Raw genomic sequence first — 24,889 nt, forward strand, 5'->3', positions numbered from 1 at the left:
ATGAAACTGGAGGACATTATGCTGAGTGAAATAAGTCAATCACAAAAGGACAAATATTGTATGAGACCTCTATTGTAAAAAGCCACGAAAAAGTTTACACACAAAAAGTAACAATCTTTGTTGGTTACCAGGGATGGGAGGGGTTAGGGTGGGAGGGGGGAAAGCAAAGATGTCACTTTGAGGACGAAGGTGCGCCTGACCAAAGCCATGGTATTTTCAATCGCCTCATAAGCATGAGAAAGCTGGACAATGAATAAGAAAGACCAAAGAAGAATTGATGCCTTCGGATTATGGTATTGGCAAAGAATATTGAATATGTTATCAGGAGGGACCAATCCCTAGAGAAGAACATCATGCTTGATGTTATGGCTTGAATGATGTCCCCCAAAAATGTGTGTTGTAAATCCTAACCTCTATGCCTGTGGTTGGAGCCCTGGTGGCGCAGTGGTTAAGAGCTAAGCTGCTAACCAAAAGGTCGGCAGTTCAAATCCACCAGCTGTTCCTTGGAAACCCTATGGGGCAGTTCTTCTCTGTCCTATAGGGTCACTATGAGTCAGAACCACCTGGAGGCACCTAACAACAGCAACACGTCTATGGTTATAATCCCATTTGGGAATGGGCTGTCTTTGTTATGTTATTGAGACATGATTAGTGTAGGGTGTATCCCGAGTCAATCTCTCTTGAGACAGAAAACAGATTAAACAAGCAAGCTAAGAAGCAGAGATGGGGGAAGAGAGATGCCAAGCCACAAGAAGACTGTCCAGGAGCAGAAGCTCAGAAGAGACAAGGACCTTCCTCCAGAGCCGACAGAGAAAGAAAGCCTTCCCCTAGAGCTGGCACCCTGAATTCGGACTTGAAGACTCCAGAACTGTGAGAAAATAAATTTGTTTGTCAAAGCCACTCATATATGGTATTTGTATAAGACACTTATGAGAGAGTCAGGGAAAAAAGAGGAAGACCCTCAACAAGATGGATTGACACAGGGGCTGCAACAATGGGCTCAAGCGTAACAACGATCGTGAGGATGGCGTGGGACCCATTGGTGTTTAGTTCTGTTGCACACAGGGTCGCTGTGAGTTGGAACTGATTCGATGGCTCCTAACAACAACATTATTCTGGATATTACCAATTTCCAGTTGAAGCTGGGACAAGCTTTCTCACAAATGACATGGTATTTATCCCGTGGGTGTACTTTTCGGCCTCGGTTTCTTCTATTCATATATTTAAAAAAGTAATTATGTGTTCTAATGCTGGGTCTTCTAGTCTTAATTGCTGAAGATTTTCTGGGTGAGCCACGGAGTAACTTCTTTGTCAGAAAAGAACAAATTTTCAAACAGTGCCAAATCCTCTAGTGGCAGAAATGAGCAGTTGTCAAACACAGCCCTTAAAAAGCACTTTTGCCGTGCTCACTAAACGGAATTTCTAAAATAGCCTCTAATCCTGAGTATTTACAAGACTGCCGCAGACAACCCAGTGAGTGTGATAAATATGAAAAACCATTGTGTCAAGGGAGGCGGCCGATGCTGTTTAAATGCTACGTCCACAAATAAAAAGCAATTTTCCCTCCGAGTTTCCTAACACAGCAAAAGGTTACATTTGTTCAGCGTTTTAGTGTGGACCCAACTCATGTCTATCATCCCCACGAGGCCTCCGGAGACCCAGAAGGTTTCCTGTTCCTTAGCGATTCAAACTTGAACACCCCGTGAAGTCTAGGTTTGGACAGAATCTCATTGCGCCCCTAACCTGTTCTGTGGGAAGGAGGTGCTGATACAATGAGACACTGTCAAGCCTGCTATCCCACTTCTGCAGAGGGGGTTACATGGCCAGCAGCAGGTCTCTGTGCATGGGTGTGAAGTCAGAAGGTCTGGGCCATTTTCTCCAGCAGCTGCGTAGCTTTACTGAGGTCCCTTGACCTGTCTGATGGAACCTCCAGCTCTGTGCTCTGGGTCGACGGGGGGCAGTCTGTGGCTCTTGGGTGTGAGTGAATCATCATTGCATGTGTGTGGCACTGTGTGGGGGTCAAGTGCTCTACAGGGAACATGGGGTTCCACTTTTTTCCTTCTGACCTTTCATGGGACCCACTCCCCAGGGTTATTAACAGGGAGCCGACCTGGGGTGTTTACTGTCAGTACCGAAAAGAAGCTTCCTTCCCCTCCAAATCCATTGCTGTTGAGTGGATTCTGACTCACAGCGGCCCTACAGGACAGAGTAGAACTGCCCCATAGGGTTTCCAAGGCTGTATCTTTATGGAAGCAGACTGCCACATCTTTCTCCCGCTGAGCAGCTGGTGGGTTTGAACCACCAAACCTTTTGGTTAGCAGCTGAGCACTTAACCCTGTGCCACCAGGGCTCTGAAAAGAAGTCTAAGAACCAGAAAAGAGAAAATATGGCCAAGAGTAGGTATGGGTGAGGAGGACTCAAGGAAACCAAGTTCCCTGGAGAGGCAGGGCCTGCACTCCCTCAGGCCAGGAGAGAGCATTCTGGAAGCATCCGCCCGGCCCTCCTGGTGTCATCCTGTTGTGTTCCCAGGGCCTTTCTACCCTCCGAAGTGAGTGTGGGCTTTGACGTTGCCCTTCTCCCATCTTCAATGTAACATTCGCAGGTGCTGGTGGACGCGCAGCCCTGCTCCTTCCAGACCCCTCTCCATCCAAACCCCAGCAGCCATCCCCCGGGCTCATTCACGAGCTCATTTGAAAAAGTGACGAAGCACAAGGCCCCTGTCCCCCAGCGGGAGAAGAAGGCACCAAAGTCCCCCAGGGACCCCAGCCCGACCTTGCCTCACCCTCAGGGAGCGCCGGGGGCCTTGGCTGACTAAGGCCCTCTCCACAGTGTGGCCCTCGCTGCTTCCCCTGGACGAGGCACTGGCCTTGGAGTGGTTGCTGCCCGCCCCTGGGTGGAGACTGCGGCCAGGACCACCTAGAGCAGCGGCACGATCCAGCGCACGTCCCTAAACATTTCTGTGCTGGGTCCTCGTGGATACCAAAGCGCAAACAGCAGAAAGTACTGCCACTCCGCAGGTCAGAGGGAAAGGTGATCTGGGCGAGGACCCGCCTACTCGGTTCCCAGCCCGCCCAGCCCAGGGCCTGCCCACCTCAGACCTGTGTTCAGCCACCTCCTCTGGAGATAACCCCGCCCCAGCAGAACCCACCCGACACCCTCGCCCCAGACTCCGCCCCCCCGGCTCCGGGCACCGCCCCCTCCCCCCGGACCCCGCCCCATCCCCCGCGGCGCGCGCAGGAAACGGCTCCTCTTCCTCCTCCCGGAACCCACCCCTGCCCCGCCCCCTCGCTCCGGGCCCCGCCCCTTTTCCGCGGCGCGTGCCGGAGCCTGCGACTCTTACCCCCGTGGGAGCAGCTAGGAGTGCGTGGGACGCAGCCGTCCCGGTCCCCCGCCCGCTCTCTTCCCTGGGATGCCGCGCGCACCCCGTTGCCGGGCCGTGCGCGCCCTGCTACGCAGCCGCTACCGCGAGGTGCTGCCACTGGCGACATTCGCACAGCGCCTGGGGGCCGAGGACAGGCGGCTGGTGCGGCGCGGGGACCCTGCGGCCTTCCGCGCGCTGGTGGCCCAGTGCCTGGTGTGTGTGCCCTGGGGCGCGCCACCGCCCCCCACGGCCCCTTCCTTCCGCCAGGTGGGCCTCCTGGGGACAGGGAGGGCGGGGCTCTGCGCCCTGGACGTCACGCAGAGGGGACCGCGGCAGTCCCGGTGCTCCACCGCGACTCAGGCGCTCCTCTTTCTCCCCAAGGTGTCTTGCCTGAAGGAGCTGGTGGCCAGGGTCGTGCAGCGGCTCTGCGAACGCGGCGCGAGGAACGTGCTGGCCTTCGGCTTCGCGCTGCTGGACGAGGCCCGCGGCGGGCCGCCCATGGCCTTCACGACGAGCGTGCGCAGCTACCTGCCCAACACGGTCACTGATACGCTGCGCGGCAGCGGCGCCTGGGGGCTTCTGCTGCAGCGCGTGGGCGACGACGTGCTGGCCCACCTGCTGGCGCGCTGCGCGCTCTACCTGCTGGTGGCCCCGAGCTGTGCCTACCAGGTGTGCGGGCCACCGCTCTACGAGCTCTGCGTCCGGGACGCCAGCGGGCCGGGCCCGGGCTGTGGAACCCCGCGCGGAACCGTGGGGGGCACGAAGCGGCGTAGGCACAGCGCGGGCGAGCTGCACCCGTTGGCCAAGAGGCCCAGGCACAGCGTAGCCCTGGAGCCAGGGCAAGTACCACAGTCCTGGGCCCACCAGGGTAGGGCACGTGGGCAGAGTGACAACTATCCCCCAGCAGTGACTCCTCGCCGGAGAGCCATGTCTTCGGAGGGCGAGTCTTCTGGAACTCTTCGTTCTTCCACGCTGGGGGTCAAGGAGGGTGGGGCTGGCCCCTCATCCACCCAGGCGCTACTGTCACTGCTTCCCCAGGCATACGTGGAGACCAAGCGTCTCCTCTACTGCCCGGGGGCCAAGGAGCGGCTGCCCAGCACCTTCCTCCTCAGCTCCCTGCAGGGCAGTCTGACTGGGGCCCGCAGGCTCGTGGAGACTATCTTCTTGCGCGCCAAGCCGGCGTGGAGGAGGAAGCCGCCTCGGCGCCTGACCCCGCGCTATTGGCGAATGCGGCCCCTGTTCCAGGAGCTGCTTGAGAACCACGCGCGGTGCCCCTACGGCGCGCTCCTCAGGACGCACTGTCCGAGGCTGGGTTCGGCCATGGCCACTCCTGCAGGTCCCGGCGGGGCGAGTACTGGGACCCCGGAACAGCCCCCGGGGCCTGCGGTGTCGGCTGCCCCCGAGGAGGACACTGGCCTGCGGTGCGTGGTCCAGCTGCTCCGCCAGCACAGCAGCCCCTGGCATGTGTACACGTTTGTGCGGGCGTGTCTTCACCGGCTGGTGCCCCGCGGCCTCTGGGGCTCCAGCCACAACAAGTGCCGCTTCCTCAGGAATGTGAAGACATTCATGTCTCTGGGGAAGCACGCCAAGCTCTCCCTGCAGGAGCTGATGTGGAAGATGAAAGTGCAGGACTGTGAGTGGCTGCAGCGGAGTCCAGGTGAGGAGAGACAAGCAGGTGCACCCACGTGAGGAGGTGCACCCAGGTGAGGAGAGACGAGCAGGTGCACCCACGTGAGGAGGTGCACCCAGGTGAGGAGAGACGAGCAGGTGCACCCACGTGAGGAGGTGCACCCAGGTGAGGAGAGACGAGCAGGTGCACCCACGTGAGGAGGTGCACCCAGGTGAGGAGAGACGAGCAGGTGCACCCACGTGAGGAGGTGCACCCAGGTGAGGAGAGACGAGCAGGTGCACCCACGTGAGGAGGTGCACCCAGGTGAGGAGAGACGAGCAGGTGCACCCAGGTGAGGAAGTGTGCCCAGCTGAGACAGTGCACCCAGGTGAGATGGTTCATGGCGACTTGACAGTACAGGCTTGTAACTGAACACCGTAGGGAGTCAGAAAGTGAGTGGTCAGGTGACCTGAAACCTCAGCCCTCCTTACCTTGCTCTCTACACACATTGCTTCCCCGTTAGCCTGGTGCGTGTATTCCATCTGCTTTCTCTCCCTCTCCATCCAGCTTTTGTACATCTGCAAGAATAGCGCTCACCCTTTCGTGGATCTAGGCACGGTCCTAGGCACCGAGGACAGCAGTGAACAGGCGGAATGGGAGAGGCAGTGGGGTGGGATTGCCAACAATACCGTAGAAGTATCCAGAAACTCTCATGAGGGTGTAGGCAGGTTATTCCTAATCCTCTTCTTGACTTCACAGTTTTTTGCCTCAAAACGGGGTTAAACGCTGATGAAAAGGAGTCTGTTGGGAAGAAAAGCCCCTTTTCCTGGGAGATGAGGCTCCTGCGTTTCACGGAGGCATCTGTTAGCCCGTGGTGCACTCATTTGTATTTAGGTTTCATTGTGCGTCTGCTGTGCCAGGCCAGGCCGGGGCAGAGGAAGGAAGGATGAAAGGGCTGTTCCTTGAACTGCCCCAGTGCCATCCTTCAGTAAGAGAAGGGTCACAAGGGAGCAGAGGACAGCGACAGGGTGCTCACTGGCTGCACAGAAGTCGGGGCAGCTGCTCGTGGGTGCTTGGGGCCTGGTTGGTCGCTGTCCGTTTTCTGGGCAGCTGGGCCCTGGGGTATTCCTGCCCTTTGATGTTCTGGGCTTGGTTTTAAGGCATCTTCTGCCAGCCCCCATTCAGCCTTCCCTCCTGCCAACCCCCAGTTAGCACACCTTCACCAGGGGTGGAAAGCATGCCTGCTTGGGGACAGGGCATCCCAAGTTTGTGTCTGCACCAGCCTTCCCTGCCTGCTGTGGTGCGGGCGCAACAGTGAAAACTGACCTCGGTCATGTTTTGCCGTCTGATCTCCCCTAAAGACCCCCGAGGTGTTTAATAAGACTTCACAGGTAGACGGCTGCTGACAAGTTGACTCTAACTTATGGTGACCACCTGTGCAAGAGAACGAAATGTTGCCCAGTCCTGTGCCGTCTTCATCATCATCGGTATGTTTGAGTCCATCATTGCGGCTACTGTGCCAATCCGTCTCACCGAGGGTCTCCATCGCCCTTGCTGACCTTCTAGTTCACCAAACGTGATGTCCTCTTCCAGCCGCTGATCCCTCTTGGATGGTGTGTCCAAAGCAAGCGAGTTGGGTTCTGTTGTGAGCCTTAGGGTTTTCATTGGGTGATTTTTTGGAAGTTGATCACCAATCCTTTCTTCCTAGTCTGTCTTAGTCTGGATGCTGCACTGAAACCTGTCCGCCATGGGTGACCCTGCTGGTATTTGAAATACTGGTGGGGGCGTTTGGCAACCCTGGCTGCACATGGGAATCACTTGGGTGAGGGGGCTTAGAAAATACCCAGGTCGCACCCCCAAAGATCCCAACTGAAATCCAACTGAAGCGGCCCAAGGTGGGGCCAGGTGTCCCTTAGGGTCCCTGAGAGATCCTGGGGGCCAGGTGAGTGGACAGCCAGGGTGACCTTCCCACAATACTTTTTTTTTTTGGTTCTCTCTTTTTTTTAATTTTATTGTTGAGAACATACACAGCAAAACATAACCAGTTCGGTAGTTTTCTACACGTACAATTCAGTGATGTTGATTATATCCCTTGAGTTGTGTAGCCATTCTCACCCTCCTTTTCTGAGTTGTTCCTCCCCCATTAACATAAACTCACTGCCCCGTAAGGTTCCTATGTAATCTTTCGAGTTGCTGTTGTCTGTTTGATCCCATATAAAAAAGCAAAACCAAACCCTTTGCCATTGAGTCAATTCTGACTCATAGCGACCCTATAGGACAGGGTAGAACTGCCTCATAGGGTTTCCGAGGAGCGCCTGGTGGATTTGAACTGCTGACCTTTTGGTTCACAGCTGACCTTTTTAACCACTGCGCCACCATGGATCCCACACAGATAGTTCTTAAAAGAGTACAGTGCTCAAAGCACACAGTCTTTATGCAGCTAAACTCTTGTTTGGTTTTAAGAAGACTTCAGGGGGATATTTTGTTTAATACTTGAAGATTATCTCGGGGCAGTAGCTTCAGGGGTTCATCCAACCTCCATGGCTCCAGAAAGCCACGTATTTTTGTTACAGGAGAATTTGTAGGACAGTTCTACTCTGTCATATGTGGTTGCTATGAGTCAAAATCCACTCGATGGCACTTAACAAAAGCAATAGTCCTACCTCCCAGGATTGTTATTCCAGATGCAGCCATTTCCCACATTTCCAAATAAGCTGCTCCTCTGAGTCTTTGTTTTTGTTTTTTATTTTGTCGTGTAGGATTGTTAGTTTGCTTTGTAGTTACCTTAATATTTACTCCTATTTTTCTAAGTTAAAACCAGTCTTTTGTTTCTTTATATCACCTTGACTTCCTCTCCATATGAAAGATCTATGAGTACATTATTTAGTTCCTCTTTTTTGTTTTAATGTTGTCATCTTTTACATATTGACATACCTGTTTCCCTATTTTCAGTGTTTTTAGCTTTGATTTATTTTTGTGACTTCCCTGTCTGGGTTGATATCTGGTTGCTGTGTCCTGTGTTCTAGTCTTGGGTTGTTACTGATGTTACTGATTTTCTAACTTGAGGACTTCCTTTAGTATTTCATGTAATTTTGGTTTGGTTTTAACAAAGTCCCTAAACTTCTGTTTATCTGGAAATGCCCTAATTTCACCATCATATTTGAGAGACAGTTTTGCTGGATATATAATTCTTGCCTGGCAATTGTTTTTCCTTCAAGGCTTTATATATGTCATCCCATTGCCTTCTTGCCTGCATGGTTTCTGCTGAGCAGTCCTAGCTTATTCTTACTGGTTCTCCTTTGTAAATGACTTTTTGTTTGTCCCTAGCTGCTCTTAAAATTCTCTCTTTATCTTTTGTTTTGGCAAGTTTGATTATAATATGTCTTGATGACTTTCTTTTGGGATCCACCTTGTGTGGGGTTCGGTGAGCTTCTTGGATAGATATCTTCTCATCTTTCATGATGTTAGGGAGGTTTTCTGCCAAAAAATCTTCAAGAATGTTCTCTGTATTTTTTGTTATCCACCTTTCTGGTACTCCAGCCACTTGTAGGTTATTCCTCTTGATAGAGTCTCACATAATTCTCAGGGTTTCTTCATTTTTTTAAATTCTTTTATCTGATTTTTCCTCAAATAAGTTGGTATCAAGTGCTTTATCTTCAATCTAACGAATTCTGACTTCCATTGCCTCAATTCTGCTCCTATGACTTTCTATTGAGTTGTCTAATTCTGAAATTTTATTATTAATCTTTTGGATTTCTGTTTGCTCTCTCTCTATGGATTCTTGCAGCCAGTTAAATTTGTCATTATGCTCTTGTATAAGCTTAAGTTCCTCTATTGCTTTGTCTGTGTGTACCTTGGATTGTTCTCCATTTTGCCTGATCTCCTTCCTGATCTCTTGAAAAATTCTGTATATTAATCTTTTGAATTCTACCTCCGGTAATTCCAAGAAGTTCTCTTCCTCTGGAAGGTTTCTTGATTCTTTGTTTTGGTGGCCTGCTGAAGCCATCATGGTCTGCCTCTTTATGTGATTTGATATAGACTATTGTCTCTGAGACGTCAATAACTTTTTATATTTATTTAATGTTTGCTTACTGTGTCCTAGCTTCTTGTTTTGCTTAGTTTTGATGTGCCTAAATAGGCTGCTTATGTGAGCTAGTTTGATTATTGGCATCTTTGAAGCTCTCACGTCCTGTCTCCAGGTGGCTAGAGCTGTTACTAGGTATGTGAGCCCAAGAGTACGTTTACTTTTCTTGTGTGGATTCAGCTCAGGTGTCCAGGTCATTGGTCACTGAGTGCGTGGTGCAGGCTCTCACCTACAGTCCTAGATGAGCAGGGGTAATTGGAGTGGGCACAGGTATCTGGCTGCAGTAGGGGGTCATGTGCTGAGCAAGACAGGGCTGATGGCTGCCCCTGAGTGTATGGGAGGAAAGCGTGTCCCTGTTTCCTAGAGCGTGGTGGGTTTTTGCAGCCAGACTTTGGGCACCCAATGCTGTTGGCTGTTAGGACTGGGAGTCATCACTTATTCTTAGACCCCTGTCGTGGGTGGCTCAGTGGAGTGAGTGGAGCCACCAGTCCTCAGGCCCTTGATGTAGGTATGTGAGGACCCTACTTAATAGGCAGGGCGGTGTCAAATGTCATGAATCTGCCGCTTCCCCTTATAGCTGATAGAGTTGAAATACGCATCAGGTATATACCCTGTTGTACTGTGCTAATGAGGGCCTACGCTGTTGAAATGGACCACACAGGTCTGTGCTGGAGTGAAACGCATTCAAAGTCCATGGACCCCTTATGCCTGTCCCTAGGCAAAGGGACTGTCCCTTCCCTGAGTTCCTGGCTTAGGGGAGCTGGCAGATTATTTTTTTATTTGGTAATTTGTTACCTCTCCAAAACTGGGAGAATGGCTCAGGGCACGCGACAGGTCCTACTTCCAGCCCAGGGTATGTGGCAATCACTGAAGCAGACTGGGACCTGAAGCAGAATGAGGAGGGGGCAGGAAAATGGGAGAGAGACACTTCCCAAAAAGGGTTTTTTTTTTTTTTTTTTGATCCACATGGTAGGTTAGATGCTTGTACTTATCTTTCACCAGTTGCGTGCTGTTTCTCTCTGGTTCTGGAGGCTTGAGCAGACTCTGCCACTTGGTCTCTTCCGATGTGGAAAACACATCCCGAGTGCCACTGCTTGCTTCACTGCATGTGCCATCGGATCCAGCCACAGGGTGCTGGTGCTGGCCAGGTCAGGTCCAGCAACTCCTCACTGCTTCTGAACCATCTCTCCCTCCCCCTGCTGCTCAGTCCGATTCCTCAACTTTGCCTTTGATGTTCAGGGCCCCTAGATTGTCATATATAATCAATCCACTTGTTTTTTCGGGTCTTTGTTGTAAGAGGGACAACCGGAGGTGTCTGACTACTCCATCATCTTGGCCCCGTCTCCTAAGCTGCTTCTCTGTAATGCAGGAGTTAACAGGATGGCGTCTCCCCAGTTGAATGAAGAGCTAGTAGTCACCTCAAAGTCATTGTGCCTGTCAGGGCACATTATGAGGATCTTAGCATATTTTAATTCTGATCACACCCCAAATTATATACTGTTTTTCTTACTAATTTAATGGCATCTTGGGTTTCTTCACCCCTAGATTAGATGTTATTGTTGTTGTTTCCTATGGTCAGTGTTTATTTAGTTTCATCTGCCACCTACTTTTTTCTGTTTTCCTTGCTCACCGTTCCATCTTCATCTCTGACCTGCCTCCTGGGGTCACCTTTCTCCTTGACACATTTCTATTGTGGGGGTCGGTGGTGGTGGAGCCCCGGGTTTTATCCTTGTGGTGGCCTCGTGCCCATCTGGTGAAGCCCCTGGACCCCTTCTCAGAATGTGCTCCAATGCAGAGGATTACAAAGGGAAATGGTCATGGGTGGTGTGTCCACCTTGTTGGGAGCCTCACTTAGCTAAAGTGTGACCGCTGGGGTGCAGAACTCAAATTCTAGTAAAAAGACCAGACTTAATGGTTTGACTGAGACTGGAGGGACCCCGGAAGACATGGCCCCTGGACTCTCTGTTAGCCCCAAACTGAAACCAGTCCCGAAGCGAACTCTTCAAAGATTAGACTGGACTGTAAGACATAAAGTGATACTTGTGAGGAGTGTGCTTCTTAGCTCAAGTAGATACATGAGACTAAATGGGCAGCTCCTGTCCAGAGGTAAGATGAGAAGGCAGAGAGGGTCAGGAGCTGGTTGAATGGACACGCAAGATCCAGGGTGGAAAGGAGGAGTGTGCTGTCACAGTATAGGGAGAGCAACTAGGGTCACATAACAACGCATGTATAAATTTTGGTATGAGAGACTAACTTGAATTGTAAACTCTCACTGAAAGCACAATAAAAAAATAAAGTGTGACCACCGCCGCCAGCAGCCTCTGCTCAGTTGGAGTTGCTCAGGCTCAAGAGCCCCAGGTCTTTCTGGATCCATGGCAGTGCCTGAGTTTGAAATTGTACAGAGCAGTGGTGTAGCACCGGCACCCAACAGCGTTTCACCCATCTGGAGAACGCGCGAGTCGTAATTTCCTGAGGCTGCCGTAATGAAATACCACTGGTGGGGACTTTAAAGAACAGATATTTATTGTCTCAGTTCTGGAGGCCTGAAGTCCAAATTCAGTGCTGCGTGCTCCTGCACCATCCTCATGATCGTTGTTATGCTTGAGCCCATTGGTGCAGCCACTGTCAATCCATCTCATTGAGGGTCTTCCTCTTTTTCGCTGGCCCTCTACTTTACCCAGCATGATGTCTTTCTCCAAGGACTGATCCCTCCTGATAACATGTCCAAAGTATGTGAGACGGAGTCTTGCCATCCTTGCTTCTCAGGAGCATTCTGGTTGTACTTTTTCCAAGACAAATTTGTTCGCTCTTTTAGCAGTCTGTGGTATATTCAATATTCTTCACCAACACTACGGCTCAAAGGCGGTAGTTATTCTTCGGTCTTGCTCATTCAGCTTCTGTAGCCCCAGGTGTTTCGTGGAGTTCTTTGGCTTGTTAATGGACCTCCCCCTGTATGGGACTCAGTTTCCCTGTCTGTCCTTCTCAATTATAAAACACTGCTCCGAAGGGATTAGGGCTGGAACCCACCCTACTTCAGTATGACTTAACTGATATTATCTCCAGCAAAAGACCGTGCTTCTTCAAACAGGTCTCATTCACAGGTACAGGGGTTAGGACATCAGTATATCTTTTTGGGGGACACACTGAAATTCGTAACATCACACTTCTGCTTTCTCCATTCTGCTTACAAAGCAAGGTGAGTGATGTTGCTCCAAGTCACCACTGTCCAAGAGAAGTAGCCGCAAATACAGTTTTAAATTTCTAGTTGTTAGGTGCCATCAAGTCAGTTCTGACTCATAACCACTACGGCACCAGGGCTCCAAATTTTCTAGTAGTCACATTAAAAAAAGGAAAAAGAAAAGCTGAAATGAATCTAATAATCTACAGTGAATCCTGTGACAGCCGGCACTTGATGGGACTGCCTTGTTTTTTGGGGTCTTGAAAGTTTTCTGCCTTTGATGGGGTGCAGCTTACCGCTTTTCTGCCACCCTCTATTAAACCAAAACCAAACCCGTTGCCATGAAGTCCATTCTGACTCATAGTGACCTGCAGGACAGAGGAGAACTGCCTTATAGGGTTTCCAAGGAGCGGCTGGCGGATTGGAGCTGCTGACATTTTGGTTAGCAGCTGAGATTTCCTTCTCTGATAGGTTTCTGCATTACACAGGTTCCGGCTTTTGCAGGTTTTACTGTATTGTAGTAAAATCTAGTAAATCCACAGTATCATCATTTTAACGTGGAATCAGCAGAAGCGTTACGGATGCGATACTTGGCTTTCTCTTTCTGTGCCTGGCATCCGGGATGGGTGTGTAGATTATGTGTACGGGAAAGCCCTAGGGACCGGCAGGTGTCAAGCGGCCAGAGGTTGTAGTACTGGACAGTGTGGATCTCAGGGGTGAGGTCGCCAGGCCTGGGTTGGGTTTTCAGTGTTTTCTCGTTTCAGGGGATTATGCTGTTCCGGCCTCGGAGCACCGTTTGAGAGAAGAGATCTTGGCCAAGTTCCTGTTCTGGCTGATGGACACCTACGTGGTTGGGCTGCTCAGGGCCTTTTTCTACGTAACCGAGACCATGTTTCAGAAGAACAGGCTTTTTTTCTTCCGGAAAAGCGTCTGGAACAAGTTGCAAAGCATTGGAATCAGGTATTTATAATCAGAGCCTAGTTCGAGCAGGAAGAGAAATGCTGACTCAATCGTCCGTTTCTTCGTGTCTGCGGAACCAGAGCACTGATTCTTACCCCGCAGTGGTGTGCCCCGGCCCGTGTTCCCCATCTGCTTTACAGGGGACGGGCAGTGCTCCATGCTGGGAGCCAGGAGACCCCGGGTGGAGTCTGGGCTCCGGGTCCTGACCACTTAGAGCTTCTGTTTTCTTACCTATAGAATCAGAGGTGTGCATTTGATGGTCTGTGGACCCACAACCTACTCTAAAACTGACGTGATTTATATTGAAATGGAGCAACAGGACCAGAGCACCAGTGATTTTTTTCTGGCTCTATTTTGTCATAACCTGTAGATATGGGTCAGGTTCTCCTTTAATTCACACAGAATAAGTAGAACTCATGTCATAAGGTAAGGTTCCTGGCTGGTGCAAACAGTGTGTGCTTGACTACTAACCTAAAGGTTGGTGGTTCGAACCTACCCGGAGACACTGTGGAAGAAAGGCCCAGTGATCTGCTTGTGTAAGACTACAGCCAAGAAAACCCTATGGAGCAGTTCTACTCTGTAACACCTGGGGCCATTATGACCTGGAATTGACTTGAAGACAAGGGGGTTGGTTTATTATTTTTTTGACGTCATAAGGTGATTAAAATCCCACTATTTGATGACATACTGAAGGAAATATCTGAGGAAGAAATGTTTCGAGACGTCTGTGATTGTCCTGAGCACCTGTGGGTGGGGTTCTCCCCAGCGTGGCTGTGATTGTCCTGGAAGTGTTCTACCATGAGAAAAACTGAAGAGTGAACTCATAGAAGGCTGAATTTGACTCCAAATGGCTACTAGATTTTGTCTCAATTGTTCAGCTAATCTGTTTCGTTGGTGTGAAGGATTGTGGCAGATTTTAACTGGGTTGGAATTCCAACCTGGGAATAGAAGTGGTAACATGGGACACTGTGACTGAGGTGTCCTTGAGCTGGTCTTTCCAGATGACTTCGTGGGGACCTGTGGGTCGGGAGGTCAGGGCTTCCCCAGCTTTGCTGCACACCCCAGCCCCTTGGGAGCTTTTCCGTCCCCACACCCGGTCACACCCAGACTACTTATGCGGTGTGTCTGGGAGTGGGGAGAGCCACCGGCGTTTTCCAAGATCCTCACGTGCAGCCAAGCCTGAGCCTGTTTCCTACTGTGTCAGGAGAGCGTCTAGAGGCTTTCATTGTGGACGTGGCTTAATAACAGCATGCCCCGTTTAATAATTAAGACTGGTTAATGGCATAGCAGTTCCAGGGTGGTGCGAAACGGTTAGTGTGCTGAGCTGCTAACTGGAAGGAGATTCGAGTCTACCCAGAGGTGCCTCAGAAGAAAGACCTGGCGATCTACTACTGAAACATCAGCCACTGAAAGCCCTAGGGAGCACAGTTCTACTCTGACACACTTGGGTTGGAGTCAACTTGATGGCCCCTGGTGGCCGTGGTAAATGGTATGTTGTCCCAAGTGGCCATTTGACTACAGAAAGGACTCCCTGCTTGTCACTTCCAGGGAGCATATGATGTTCCTGGAGACCCTGGCCCTGCTGGGACTGTTGGAGACTGTGGCACTGCCCAGGTGGTCATGGAGTCCTGCTACAGGCTGCCCTGGTGTTCCTCTGGGAAAGATGCTCCCTGCTTCCCTTTGCTCTTGGACCTATTGAAATGAGACTGGACTTGGAGTCAGGGGCACTGGCCCAGGGAGTGTCCTCGGCCCCCAGTGGCCGTGGAGGTGTTTGAGCACCCAGGGCCAGGCTGGGAACCACACGGGCCAGGTGCCACATGGGCTCAGGCAGCCGGCCCAGCCCTCCCTCTTGCCGCCCCTCATGCAGTTTCAGGGGAAAGGCTGAGGCCACGGGTGTGAGGGAGCTGGCCTGGGAGACAACTCTGTCCCTGCCTGTGAGGCCCCTCTGCTGAGGGTCCATCGGGTCCTGGCCTGTGCCACCCCATGTCTGTACTGCAGAGGGGCTCCGATTGTCCTGCACACCCTGCTGGTGGGCGCTCCCTGAGGCGCCTGTGATTGTCCTGGGGACTCCCTGCTGGTGGAGGCTCCCCGAAGTGTCTGTGATTGACCTAGGCCCCCACTGGTTGTCCTGGGGGCTCCCTGTTGGTGGGTGCTCCCTGAGGCATCTGTGGTTGTCCTGGGCTCCCTGCTGGTGGGGGATCCCCGAAGTGTCTGTGATTGACCTGAGCACTCTGTGAGTGGGGGCTCCCCAAGGCATCTGTGATTGTCCTAGACTCCCTGTGGTGGGGGCTCCCAGGTGTCCGTGGTGGGTGTGTCAGCATGGCGCCGGCGCAGCCCTGGGGGTTGAGTGACTGTGCTCCTGGCTGAGTTTATGGGGTCCTGCACCGTCCTGTGAGTTTGTCTGCCGGTGTATCGCTCGGCCCCGAACGGCGTACCGAGACGCTCTGTGTTTTAGACAACACTTCAACAAAGTACGGCTGCGAGAGTTATCCGAAGAGGAGGTCCAGCGATGCCAGCAGGCCAAGCCTTCTCTTCTGACCTCCAAGCTGCGCTTCGTTCCCAAACCCCAGGGCCTTCGGCCAATTGTAAACATGGACTATGTCGTGGGAGCCAGAACCTTCCGCAGAGAGAAGAAGGTGAGCGCTTTGTTCTAGTTTTAAAGGAAAGTTGGTTTGAACCCCGTGGTTGGGTTGATCTAGATGAGGAGCCGCAGGGTGGCCTGGCGGGCATGGCGAGGGGCAGGCCCACCATCACCCACAGCACCTTGCGAGCCTGCGGAGAGGTGGGCGAGGGGGTGGCTCCTGGGCCTGGAAAGGGAGCAGTAGGGCATCGGGTCCCAGGCGATGCCATGACGTGCTGAGGGCCACAGTGAGAAGCTCTTCCTGCCCTGTGACTCTGTGCCCTGTGACCCCAGCCTCCTGGGACCCTGTTGAAGCACAGTACACCCAGTGACCCCGGTGCCTTGTGACCCCAGCACTCTGTGACCCCGCCGTAGCGCAGTGCGCTCTGCAGACTCTGGTGTGCTATGGGCATAGAGAGCCCAGGTGGCCGCCATGGTCCAGGTGGCTGTCACCATGCCCCAGGGTCCGTGACCTCAGCGTCACTGCCTCGCAGGCAGCTCCGGCCCATCCTCAGTGCCCCTGTGTGGCGTCTGAGGGAGGTGGTGTCATTGGTGATGTGCCCACAGCAGTGTGCAAAGCGGTCGGTGCAGGCACTGGTGAGAGGTGAGTTGGAGTCTGATGCTGTACTTAGCTCTGAGCTTGAACCTGAAACTGAGCCTGGTCTCCCTGAGAGCAGCCAGCGTGTGCTCCTCGTCTGTGCCATGAAGGAACTGGGGGTGGAGAAGGGGCAGGTGTGTAGCTGGGATCGCGGGAAGCGTCCTCCAGCACCTGGGCCTAGAGGTGGGTCTGGACGGGTTGGTCGCCCCGAGCTTGATTGCTCTCCTACGGTCTCCTAGAGCTGTGAGGCAAGCCAGGTGAGCGTGGGGAGGCTGGAGGAGGAGGCTAGAGTTGGGGCCCCCAGGCAACCCTGGAACTTCTTCCCGCCCTTGAGGCCCTTTGACAGGGGCAGCCTGACCTGAGGTCCCCTCTCCTGGGCTCCAGGGACCCCGTTCTGAACCATACATCCCATGTTTTTCGTTTTAGCGGCTTCAGGCTCAGCATTTCACCTCACAGATGAAGAACCTGTTCAGCGTGCTTAACTACGAGCGGGCCCTGCGGCCGGGCCTGCTGGGGGCCTCTGTGCTGGGCATCGACGACGTGTACAAGGCCTGGCGGGCATTCGTGCAGCGGGTGCGGGCCCGAGACCCTGGGCCCCGGCTGTACTTCGTCAAGGTGAGTCGGCCTAGGGCCTGCCTCCTGGCTGCGTGTGATGTGGCTTTTGGTGCGTGGTTTGAGCATGTCCATGATATGAATGTGTCCACTCAGGTTCTCTGCCTGTGGTGAAGCCACATCGCTGGTCCTGGAGGGAACACTGGGAGTGGTGGGGCTTTTTCAGATCCCCCGCGCATTCCGCCTAATGATGGCATGGCCCTTACTGGGGGAGCCGTAGAGTCTGCATCCCCAGGCCTTTCTAATGAGACACCTCTGGTTGGACTCCAGCCTCCAGCCTTTCAGTTAGCAGCTGAACACCATAACCGTTTGCACCAGGACTCCCAGCTGCATGAGGTCACTGGTGATTCTTCCATGCGGGAGACCCGGGTTTGTTTCCCAGCCCATGCAGCTGATGCGCAGCCACCACCCGCCTGTTGGCGGAGGCTTGTGTGTTGCTAGGATGCTGAACAGGTTTCAGCAGAGCTTCCAGACTAAGACGGGCTGGGGAGAAAGGCCGGATGATCTACTTCTGAAAGCCAGCTGGTGCAAACCCCATGGATCACAATGGTCCGATTCAGAAGTGATCACGGGGATGGTGCAGGACTGGGCTGTGTTTCATTCTGTTGTGCATGGGCTAGCCTTGAGTTGGGGCCGACTTAACGGCAGCTAACTAAAGTTTGCACGCAGGCACTCGCCGTCCTGGGCTTCTCCTGGCAGCGGAGTGGGTGGGCATGGGGCGTCTGCCTCACAGTGGTGGGAGCTTTGGTTGATCTGGTCTTACTCAACGGCCACTCTGGGTGGTGGTGACCTCACACACACCTGCCTGCTGCCAGAGCATGTTGCTCAAAAGTGGGGCCACGCGTCTGCTCCACCCAAACTGTGTGCTGCTGATTCTGGGGAAGGATCAGCAGCCACTGCCTGCCCAGGGCTCAGAGAAGGGAACCTGCAGTGGGTTCGGGGCCCAGTACTTGGATAGCTTCCCAGTCCTGGTTATCTGCAACAGGCTGGCTTCCCCCGCTAGAGAAAGGGACACAGACTGGTCCCATTCCTCGGGGTCCTTAGAGTCTGGGGGGGTGTGGTTACTCAGAGAGCATCTCTCAGGCCCGGTGCGTGTGTGTGGCCCAGACGGGGGCTGTTGGCAGGGAGCTCGGAGGGTCCCCCAATCCTGCACCTGAATCCTCCGCGGGGTTTTCTGAAAGCAGGCCCCTCACAGGGACATGAGCCTGGTGGGGCACAGGTGTGTGCACTCGAAGTAAGCTAGTGCTCGGCGGCCTTCACCTTTCTTATTGCGCAGGTGGATGTGACGGGGGCTTATGACGCCATCCCTCACAACAAGCTGGTGGAAGTGATCGCCAACGTGATTAAGCCCCAAGAGAACATATACTGCATCAGACGTTATGCTGTGGTCCAGAAAACCGCCCAGGGGTACATTCGGAAATCCTTCAAAAGACACGTGAGACCTTGCAGCGGGCCATGTGTGTAATGCGGGTGTGTGCGTGGTTTGAGCATGTCCATGATATGAGTGTGTCCACGATATGAGCGTGTCTGTGGTGTGGGTGTGTCCGTGGTATGGGCGTGTCTGTGATGCACATGTGTCCATATATAAGCGTGTCTGTGGTGTGGGTGTGTCCATGTGGGGGGGTCTGTGGTGTGGGTGTGTCCATGGTACGGGCATGTCCGTGGTGTGGGCGTGTCTGGGTGTGGGCGTGTCTGTGGTGTGGGCATGGCAGTGATGCACAGGTGTTCATATATAAGCGTGTCTGGTGTAGGTATGTCCATGTGGGTGTGTCTGTGATGTGGGCGTGTCTGTGGTGTGGGCGTGTCTGGGTGTGGGCGTGTCTGTGGTGTGGGCATGTCTGTGATGCACATGTGGCCATATATAAGTGTGTCCGTGGTGTGGGCGTGTCCGTGGTGTGGGCGTGTCCGTGGTGTGGGCGTGTCCGTGGTGTGGGCGTGTCCGTGGTGTGGGCGTGTCCGTGGTATGGGCGTGTCAGTGATGCACATGTGTCCATATATAAGCATGTCTGTGGTGTAGGTATGTCCATGTGGGTGTGTCCTTGGTATGGGCATGTCCGTGGTGTGGGCGTGTCTGTGGTGTGGGTGTGTCCATGGCATGGGCATGTCCGTGGTGTGGGCGTGTCAGTAGTATGGGCGTGTCCGTGGTGTGGGCGTGTCCGTGGTGTAGGCGTGTCAGTATGGGCGTGTCTGTGGTGTGGGCGTGTCTGTGGTGTGGGCATGGCAGTGATGCACAGGTATTCATATATAAGCGTGTCTGTGGTGTAGGTATGTCCATGTGGGTGTGTCTGTGATGTGGGCGTGTCTGTGGTGTGGGCATGTCCTTGGTGTGCATGTGTCCGTGGTGTGGACATGTCCACAGTGTGGGTGTGTCCATGGTGTGGGTGTGTCTGTGGTATGGGCGTATCTGTGATGCATATGTGTCCATATATAAGCATGTCTGTGGTGCAGGCGTGTTCTGTGCCTGTGGCCCTCTGCGTCCCTCAGCATGGTGCTGAGTGGAGCTTTCTTGAACTCAGGGCTGGAAGACAGCATCCGTCTGTGTGTCTTCACATTCTAGCATGTCCCTCTGGCTAGTCAGGAGTTTACGGTCCTCTCTTTGAGTCAGCTGTGCCCCTGCTGTCCCTTCAGAGCTTTGGGCCCTAGGGTCCTGCAAAGCCAAGCTTGGGTGGACAGCTGGGAAGAGGGGACACTGGTGGCAGCAGAGCTGTGAGCATGTTGTAGTGGCGTTTCCACGGCCACCTGCCATTAGGAGCCTCACACCTGGCCCGTGGCCGCACACAGGGACTTGTGCATGAGTGTGCATTGTGAGCTGAGCATTGCCACACCTGAGAGAGAGGAGAGCTGAAGTGTAAGCACCCTGGACAAGACCTTGCCCCCAGGAGGCGGTGCCAAGGGAGCCAGGCATGACCCCTCTCCAAGTGGCCAGAGGAAAAGGACTGCTGTGGCAGGTCATGTCCAAGGCCAGTCCATGTGGCACAGCGTTTTGAGTGTGTGTCACGAGTACATTGACATGTGAGTAAATGATGGTTGTGAGGGATGGGAGGGGTGGGGATGGAAGAACACTAAATAATCCAGTAGATAACTGATAACTTTGGTGAAGGGTGAGACAGTACACAATACTGGGGAAGCCAGCACAACTTGTACAAGGAAAGGTCGTGGAAGCTCCATAGACAGATCCAGACTCCCTGAGAGACTGAATTGTTGGGTGGAGGGCTGTGGGGACCATGGTCTCAGGGGACTTCTAGCTCAATTGGCATAACACAGATTATAAAGAAAGCATTCTATGTTCTATGTTGGTGAGTGCTGTCTGGGGTCTTAAAAGCCTGTGAGCAGCCATCTAAGATACTCCACTGGTCTCACCTCTTTGGGAGCAAGGGAGAATGAAGAAAACAAGATACAAGGGAAAGATTAGTCCAAAGGACTAATGGACCACAACTACCACAGCCTCCACCAGACTGAGTCCAGTACAACTAGATGGTGCCCGGCTACCACCACTGACTGCTCTGACAGGGATCACAATAGAGGGTCCCAGACAGAGCTGGAGAAAAATGTAGAACAAAACTCTAACTCACAAAAAAAAAAAAAAAAAAGAAAAAAAATCAGACTTACTGGCCTGACAGAGACTGGAGAAACCCCGAGAGTATGGCTCCTGGACACTCTTTTAGCTCAGTAATGAAGTCACTCCTGAGATTCACCCTTCATCCAAAGATTAGACAGCCCCATAAAACAAAAGGAGACTAAAGGGGCACATCAGCCCAGGGACAAGGACTAGAAGACATGAGGGGACAGGAAAGCTGGTGACAGGGAACCCAAGGTCAAGAAGGGAGAGTGTTGACATGTCGTGAGGTTGTTAACCAGTGTCATAAAACAGTATGTGTACTGTTTAATAAGAAGCTAGTTTGTTCTGTAAACCTTCATCTAAAGTACAATAAAAAGGAAAAAAAAAGAAAGATGAGTGGACTCAGCCCTCCTGACCCTGCTCAGCACGGCCGTGTGGGAGGGGAGGCGAGAGGGTGCCAAGAGAAGGGAATTCCAGAGGGCCTCAGGTCTCAGGAAGGGCAAGCTTAAAAACCCCACAGGGATCGTATTTATTGACTTCTTTTCTTGAAGGAAAACTTTCCTAAGTGCCGTGTGCAAATCTGAAATGCCCAGTTTTCACATTTGTGGACACCTGGTGGCCACTGCCTGCGTCACAGTATACTGTGGAAATGACCAGCACCCACGGGACTCCCTTTTGCTCCCTGTCAGTCAGAGTCCCCACCCCCAAGGTAACCACGGGTCTGACCTCCATAGATTTATCTTACCTGTCTTGGATTTCACACACGTGAAATCAGGTGGAATGTACTCTTTGGGGTTGGGTCCTTTGGCTCAGCATCCTGTCTGTGGGGTGTATCCATGGACATGTGGTGTGTGTAGAGCAGGTGGTCTTCTGTGGGTGGTGCCCCGTGTGTGGACACTCTGTAACGGACTTATCTGTTCTGCTGTTGATGGGCATTTGGGGGTATGTTTGTCTCCTAGGGCCACCATAATAAAATACTACTAGCTGGGTGGCTAATAAGAACAGACATGTATTGTCTCAGTTGTGGAGGCTAAGAGTCTGAGATCAGGGTGTTGGCTGTGTTGATTGTTTCTGAGCCTCTGAGGGAGAATCTGTTCCGTGCCTGTCTTACTTACCTAGTGCTACTATAACAGAAATAACAAAAATGGGTGGCTTTAACAAACAGAAATTTATTTTCTCACAGTTTAGGAGGTGAGAATTTTGAATCCAGGGCGCCAGCTCTAGGGGAAGGCTTTCTCTGTGGGCTTTAGGTCCTTGTCTCTTCTCAGTCTCTGTTTCTCGGTTACTTGGTGATCTCCATGTGGCGTGGCATCTATCTTCCCCCATCTCTCCTTGCTTGCGTGGTTGCTTGCTCAATCTGCTCTTTTTATATCTCAAAAGAGATTGATTTAAGATACACTTTACACTAATGCTGCCTCATTAACATAACAAAGAAACCCTATTCCCAAATGAGATTATAACTACAGGTTTAGTAGGGTTTGTAACACATATTTTTGGGGGATACAATTCAATTGATTATAATGCCCCTCTTTTAGCTTCTGGGAGCTCCAGGTGTTCTTTGGCTTATAGGTGCATCTTCATGTGGTGTTCCTCCCTCTGTCTGTCTCTCTCTGTTTCTTCTTTTCTATGGACACCAATCGTATAGGATAGGATGACCTATTTCAGTATGACCTCCTGTTAACTGATAACATCTTTGAAGACCCTGTTTCACAGGGGGCTAAACCTTCAACATGATCATTTTGGGGGGCACACAATTCAACCCATGACAGTATGGTTTCTGAGTTTGGGCTCTCTTGAATAATGCTGCTGTCAACATTCTTGTGATGTGTTTTTTGATGGACAAAAGCTCTCGTTTCTGTTAGGTGGAATTCCAAGGGTGGAATTGCTGGGTCACAAGCATACTTTTGTTTAGTTTTAGTAGATAATGCCAAAGAATTTTCCAAAGTAGTTGTACCAGTTTTCACTCCCACCTGCACGACACGAGTATGCCAATTCTACATCCTTGCCAACACTTGGAACTGTCAATGTTTTGAATTTTAGCCACTCTGATGGCCGTGTAGAGCTATCTCCTGTCAGTTTAATTTACATTCCCCTGGCTATGTAGGATGTGGAGACTTCTCATATATTGGTCACTTGGAAATCTTCTTTTGCGACTGCCTGTTCAAGTGTTTTCCCCATTTTGAAATTTTTGTTACTGCCTTTTGTTACTGAATTTTAGGAGTTCTTTATATGTCTTGGATACAGGTCCTTTGTTGGATGTATGTGTTACAGATATCTTCTCTGAGTCTGTGTGTCACCTTTCTGCTCTCAAGTGGAGTCTCTGGATGAACCAAATTTTTAAATTTTAATGAAGCCTAATTTATCAGTCTTTCATGGTTAAAACCATGTTCTGTTTGAAAAAATCTTTGCCTACTCCAAGGTCATGATGATATTCTGTGTTTTCTTTAGAAGACATCTGTCACGGATTGAATTGTGTCCCCCCAAAAGTGCGTGTATCAATTTGGCTAGGTCATGATTTCCAGTATTGTATGATTGTCTACCATTTTGTCATCTGATGTGATTTCCCTATGTACTGTAAATCCTATCACTATGATGTAATGAGGTGGATTAGTGGCAGTTACATTGATGAGGTCTACATGATTAAACGATGTCTTAAGCCAGTCTCTTTTGAGATATGAAAGAAGCAAGCAGAGAGACATGGGGACCTCATACCACTAAGAAAGAAGCACTGGGAGCAGGAAGCACTGGGAGCAGAGTGTGTCCTTTGGACCCAGGGTTCCTGCACAGAGGCGCTCCTAGGCCAGGGGAAGATTGACGAGAAGGACCTTCCTCCAGAGCCGACAGAGAGAGAAAGCCTTCCCCTGGAGCTCATGTACTAAATTTGGACTTGTAGCCTACTAGACTGTGAGAAAATAAATTTATCTTTGTTAAAGCCATCCACTTGTGGTATTTCTGTTATAGCAACACTAGATGACTAAGACAGCATTGTTTTAGTTTTCATATTTAGGTCTAGGATCCATTTTGAGTTAATTTTTATGCCTACTGTGAGATAAAAGTCAAGATAATTTGTTTTCTCTATGATATACAGTTGCTCTGACACCCTTTATTGAAAAGACCGTATTTCCCCCCAGTTTTCAGGGGCACTTTTGTTGTAAATCAGACGAACGTTTGTGTAGGTCTCTCTCTGGACTCCCTGTTCTGTTCTACCGATTTATGACTCACCTCTCACTGCTACCGCACTCTATGCGTTACCATAGCTTTCTAGAAACTTCCTAGTCCTCCACCGTGTTTGTCCTTACTTTCGTCCTGGCTGAGTTCAGTCCTTGATATTGTCCTGTGAATTGTAGTCAGCTGGCCGGTTGCTTCCCCCAAAAAATCTGCAAGAATCCTGAATGGGATTGTACTGAATCTTTAGATCTATTTGGGGAGAATTGATATTTTAACAATCTTAAGTCTTTCAGTCTGTGAACAAGGCATATCCATTCATTTATGTAGGTATGCTTCTTCTAAACTTTCAGTTTGGAGGTCTGACCTATCTTTTCTAGATACATTCCTAGGATTTGATAATTTTGATGCTATTTAAATAGTATTTTTATAAATTTTCTAATTGTTGCTAGTGTATAGAAATGAAATTATTTTTGCCTATTGACCTTGTATCTGAGACCTTGCAAAAATCACATACTAATTACAATAGTTTGTAGGGTACTTTTTGGGACTTTTTATATACACAATCATATCATCTATAAATAGTAATAGTTTACTTTCTCCTATTTGTGTTCCCAAACTTACCCATTACACCTGTTGCTGTCAAGTGGATTCCAACTCATAGTGACTCTACATGACAAGTAGAACTGCCCCATCGGGCTTCCAAGGCTGTACATCTTTACAGCAACAGAATGCCACATCTCTCTCCTTGTTAGGTGCCATCGAGTCAATTCTGACTCATAGCGACCCTATGTACAACAGAACGCAACACCGCCTGATCCTGTGCCATCCTCACAGTCGTTATTCTTTTTTTTTTTTGGCATAGAGGATTTTTATTTTTTTATTATACTTTAGCTGAAGGTTTACAGAACAAATAGTTTCTCATTAAACACATATTGTTTTATGACATTGGTTAACAACCCCATGACGTGTCAACACTCTCCCTTCTCGACTTTTTTTTTTTTTTGTGAAAACATACATAGCCAAAGATACACCATTTCAAAAATTTCTACATGCACAGTTCAGTGACATCAACTACATTCTTCCAGTTGTGCTGCTATTCTCACTTTAGATGAAGGTTTACAGAACAAAATAGTTTCTCAG

At 51.1% G+C, this 24,889-nt stretch overlaps 1 protein-coding gene across 1 annotated transcript in view; it reads left to right on the forward strand.

Annotated features, from left to right (window-relative positions):
- The first annotated feature begins 3,409 nt into the window (after positions 1-3,409).
- TERT (telomerase reverse transcriptase) overlaps positions 3,410-24,889 on the forward strand; it is a 51,201-nt gene continuing 29,721 nt past the window's right edge. The window contains exons 1-6 of the mRNA XM_023734818.1: positions 3,410-3,628; positions 3,743-5,018; positions 12,997-13,192; positions 15,648-15,828; positions 16,846-17,025; positions 18,299-18,457. Of these exons, the coding sequence (XP_023590586.1) occupies positions 3,410-3,628; positions 3,743-5,018; positions 12,997-13,192; positions 15,648-15,828; positions 16,846-17,025; positions 18,299-18,457 (2,211 nt within the window). The remainder of the gene's footprint in view (positions 3,629-3,742; positions 5,019-12,996; positions 13,193-15,647; positions 15,829-16,845; positions 17,026-18,298; positions 18,458-24,889) is intronic.

This window comes from Trichechus manatus, unplaced genomic scaffold (assembly GCF_000243295.1).
Source record: "Trichechus manatus latirostris isolate Lorelei unplaced genomic scaffold, TriManLat1.0 scaffold00072, whole genome shotgun sequence".
Classification (NCBI taxonomy): Eukaryota; Metazoa; Chordata; class Mammalia; order Sirenia; family Trichechidae; genus Trichechus; species Trichechus manatus.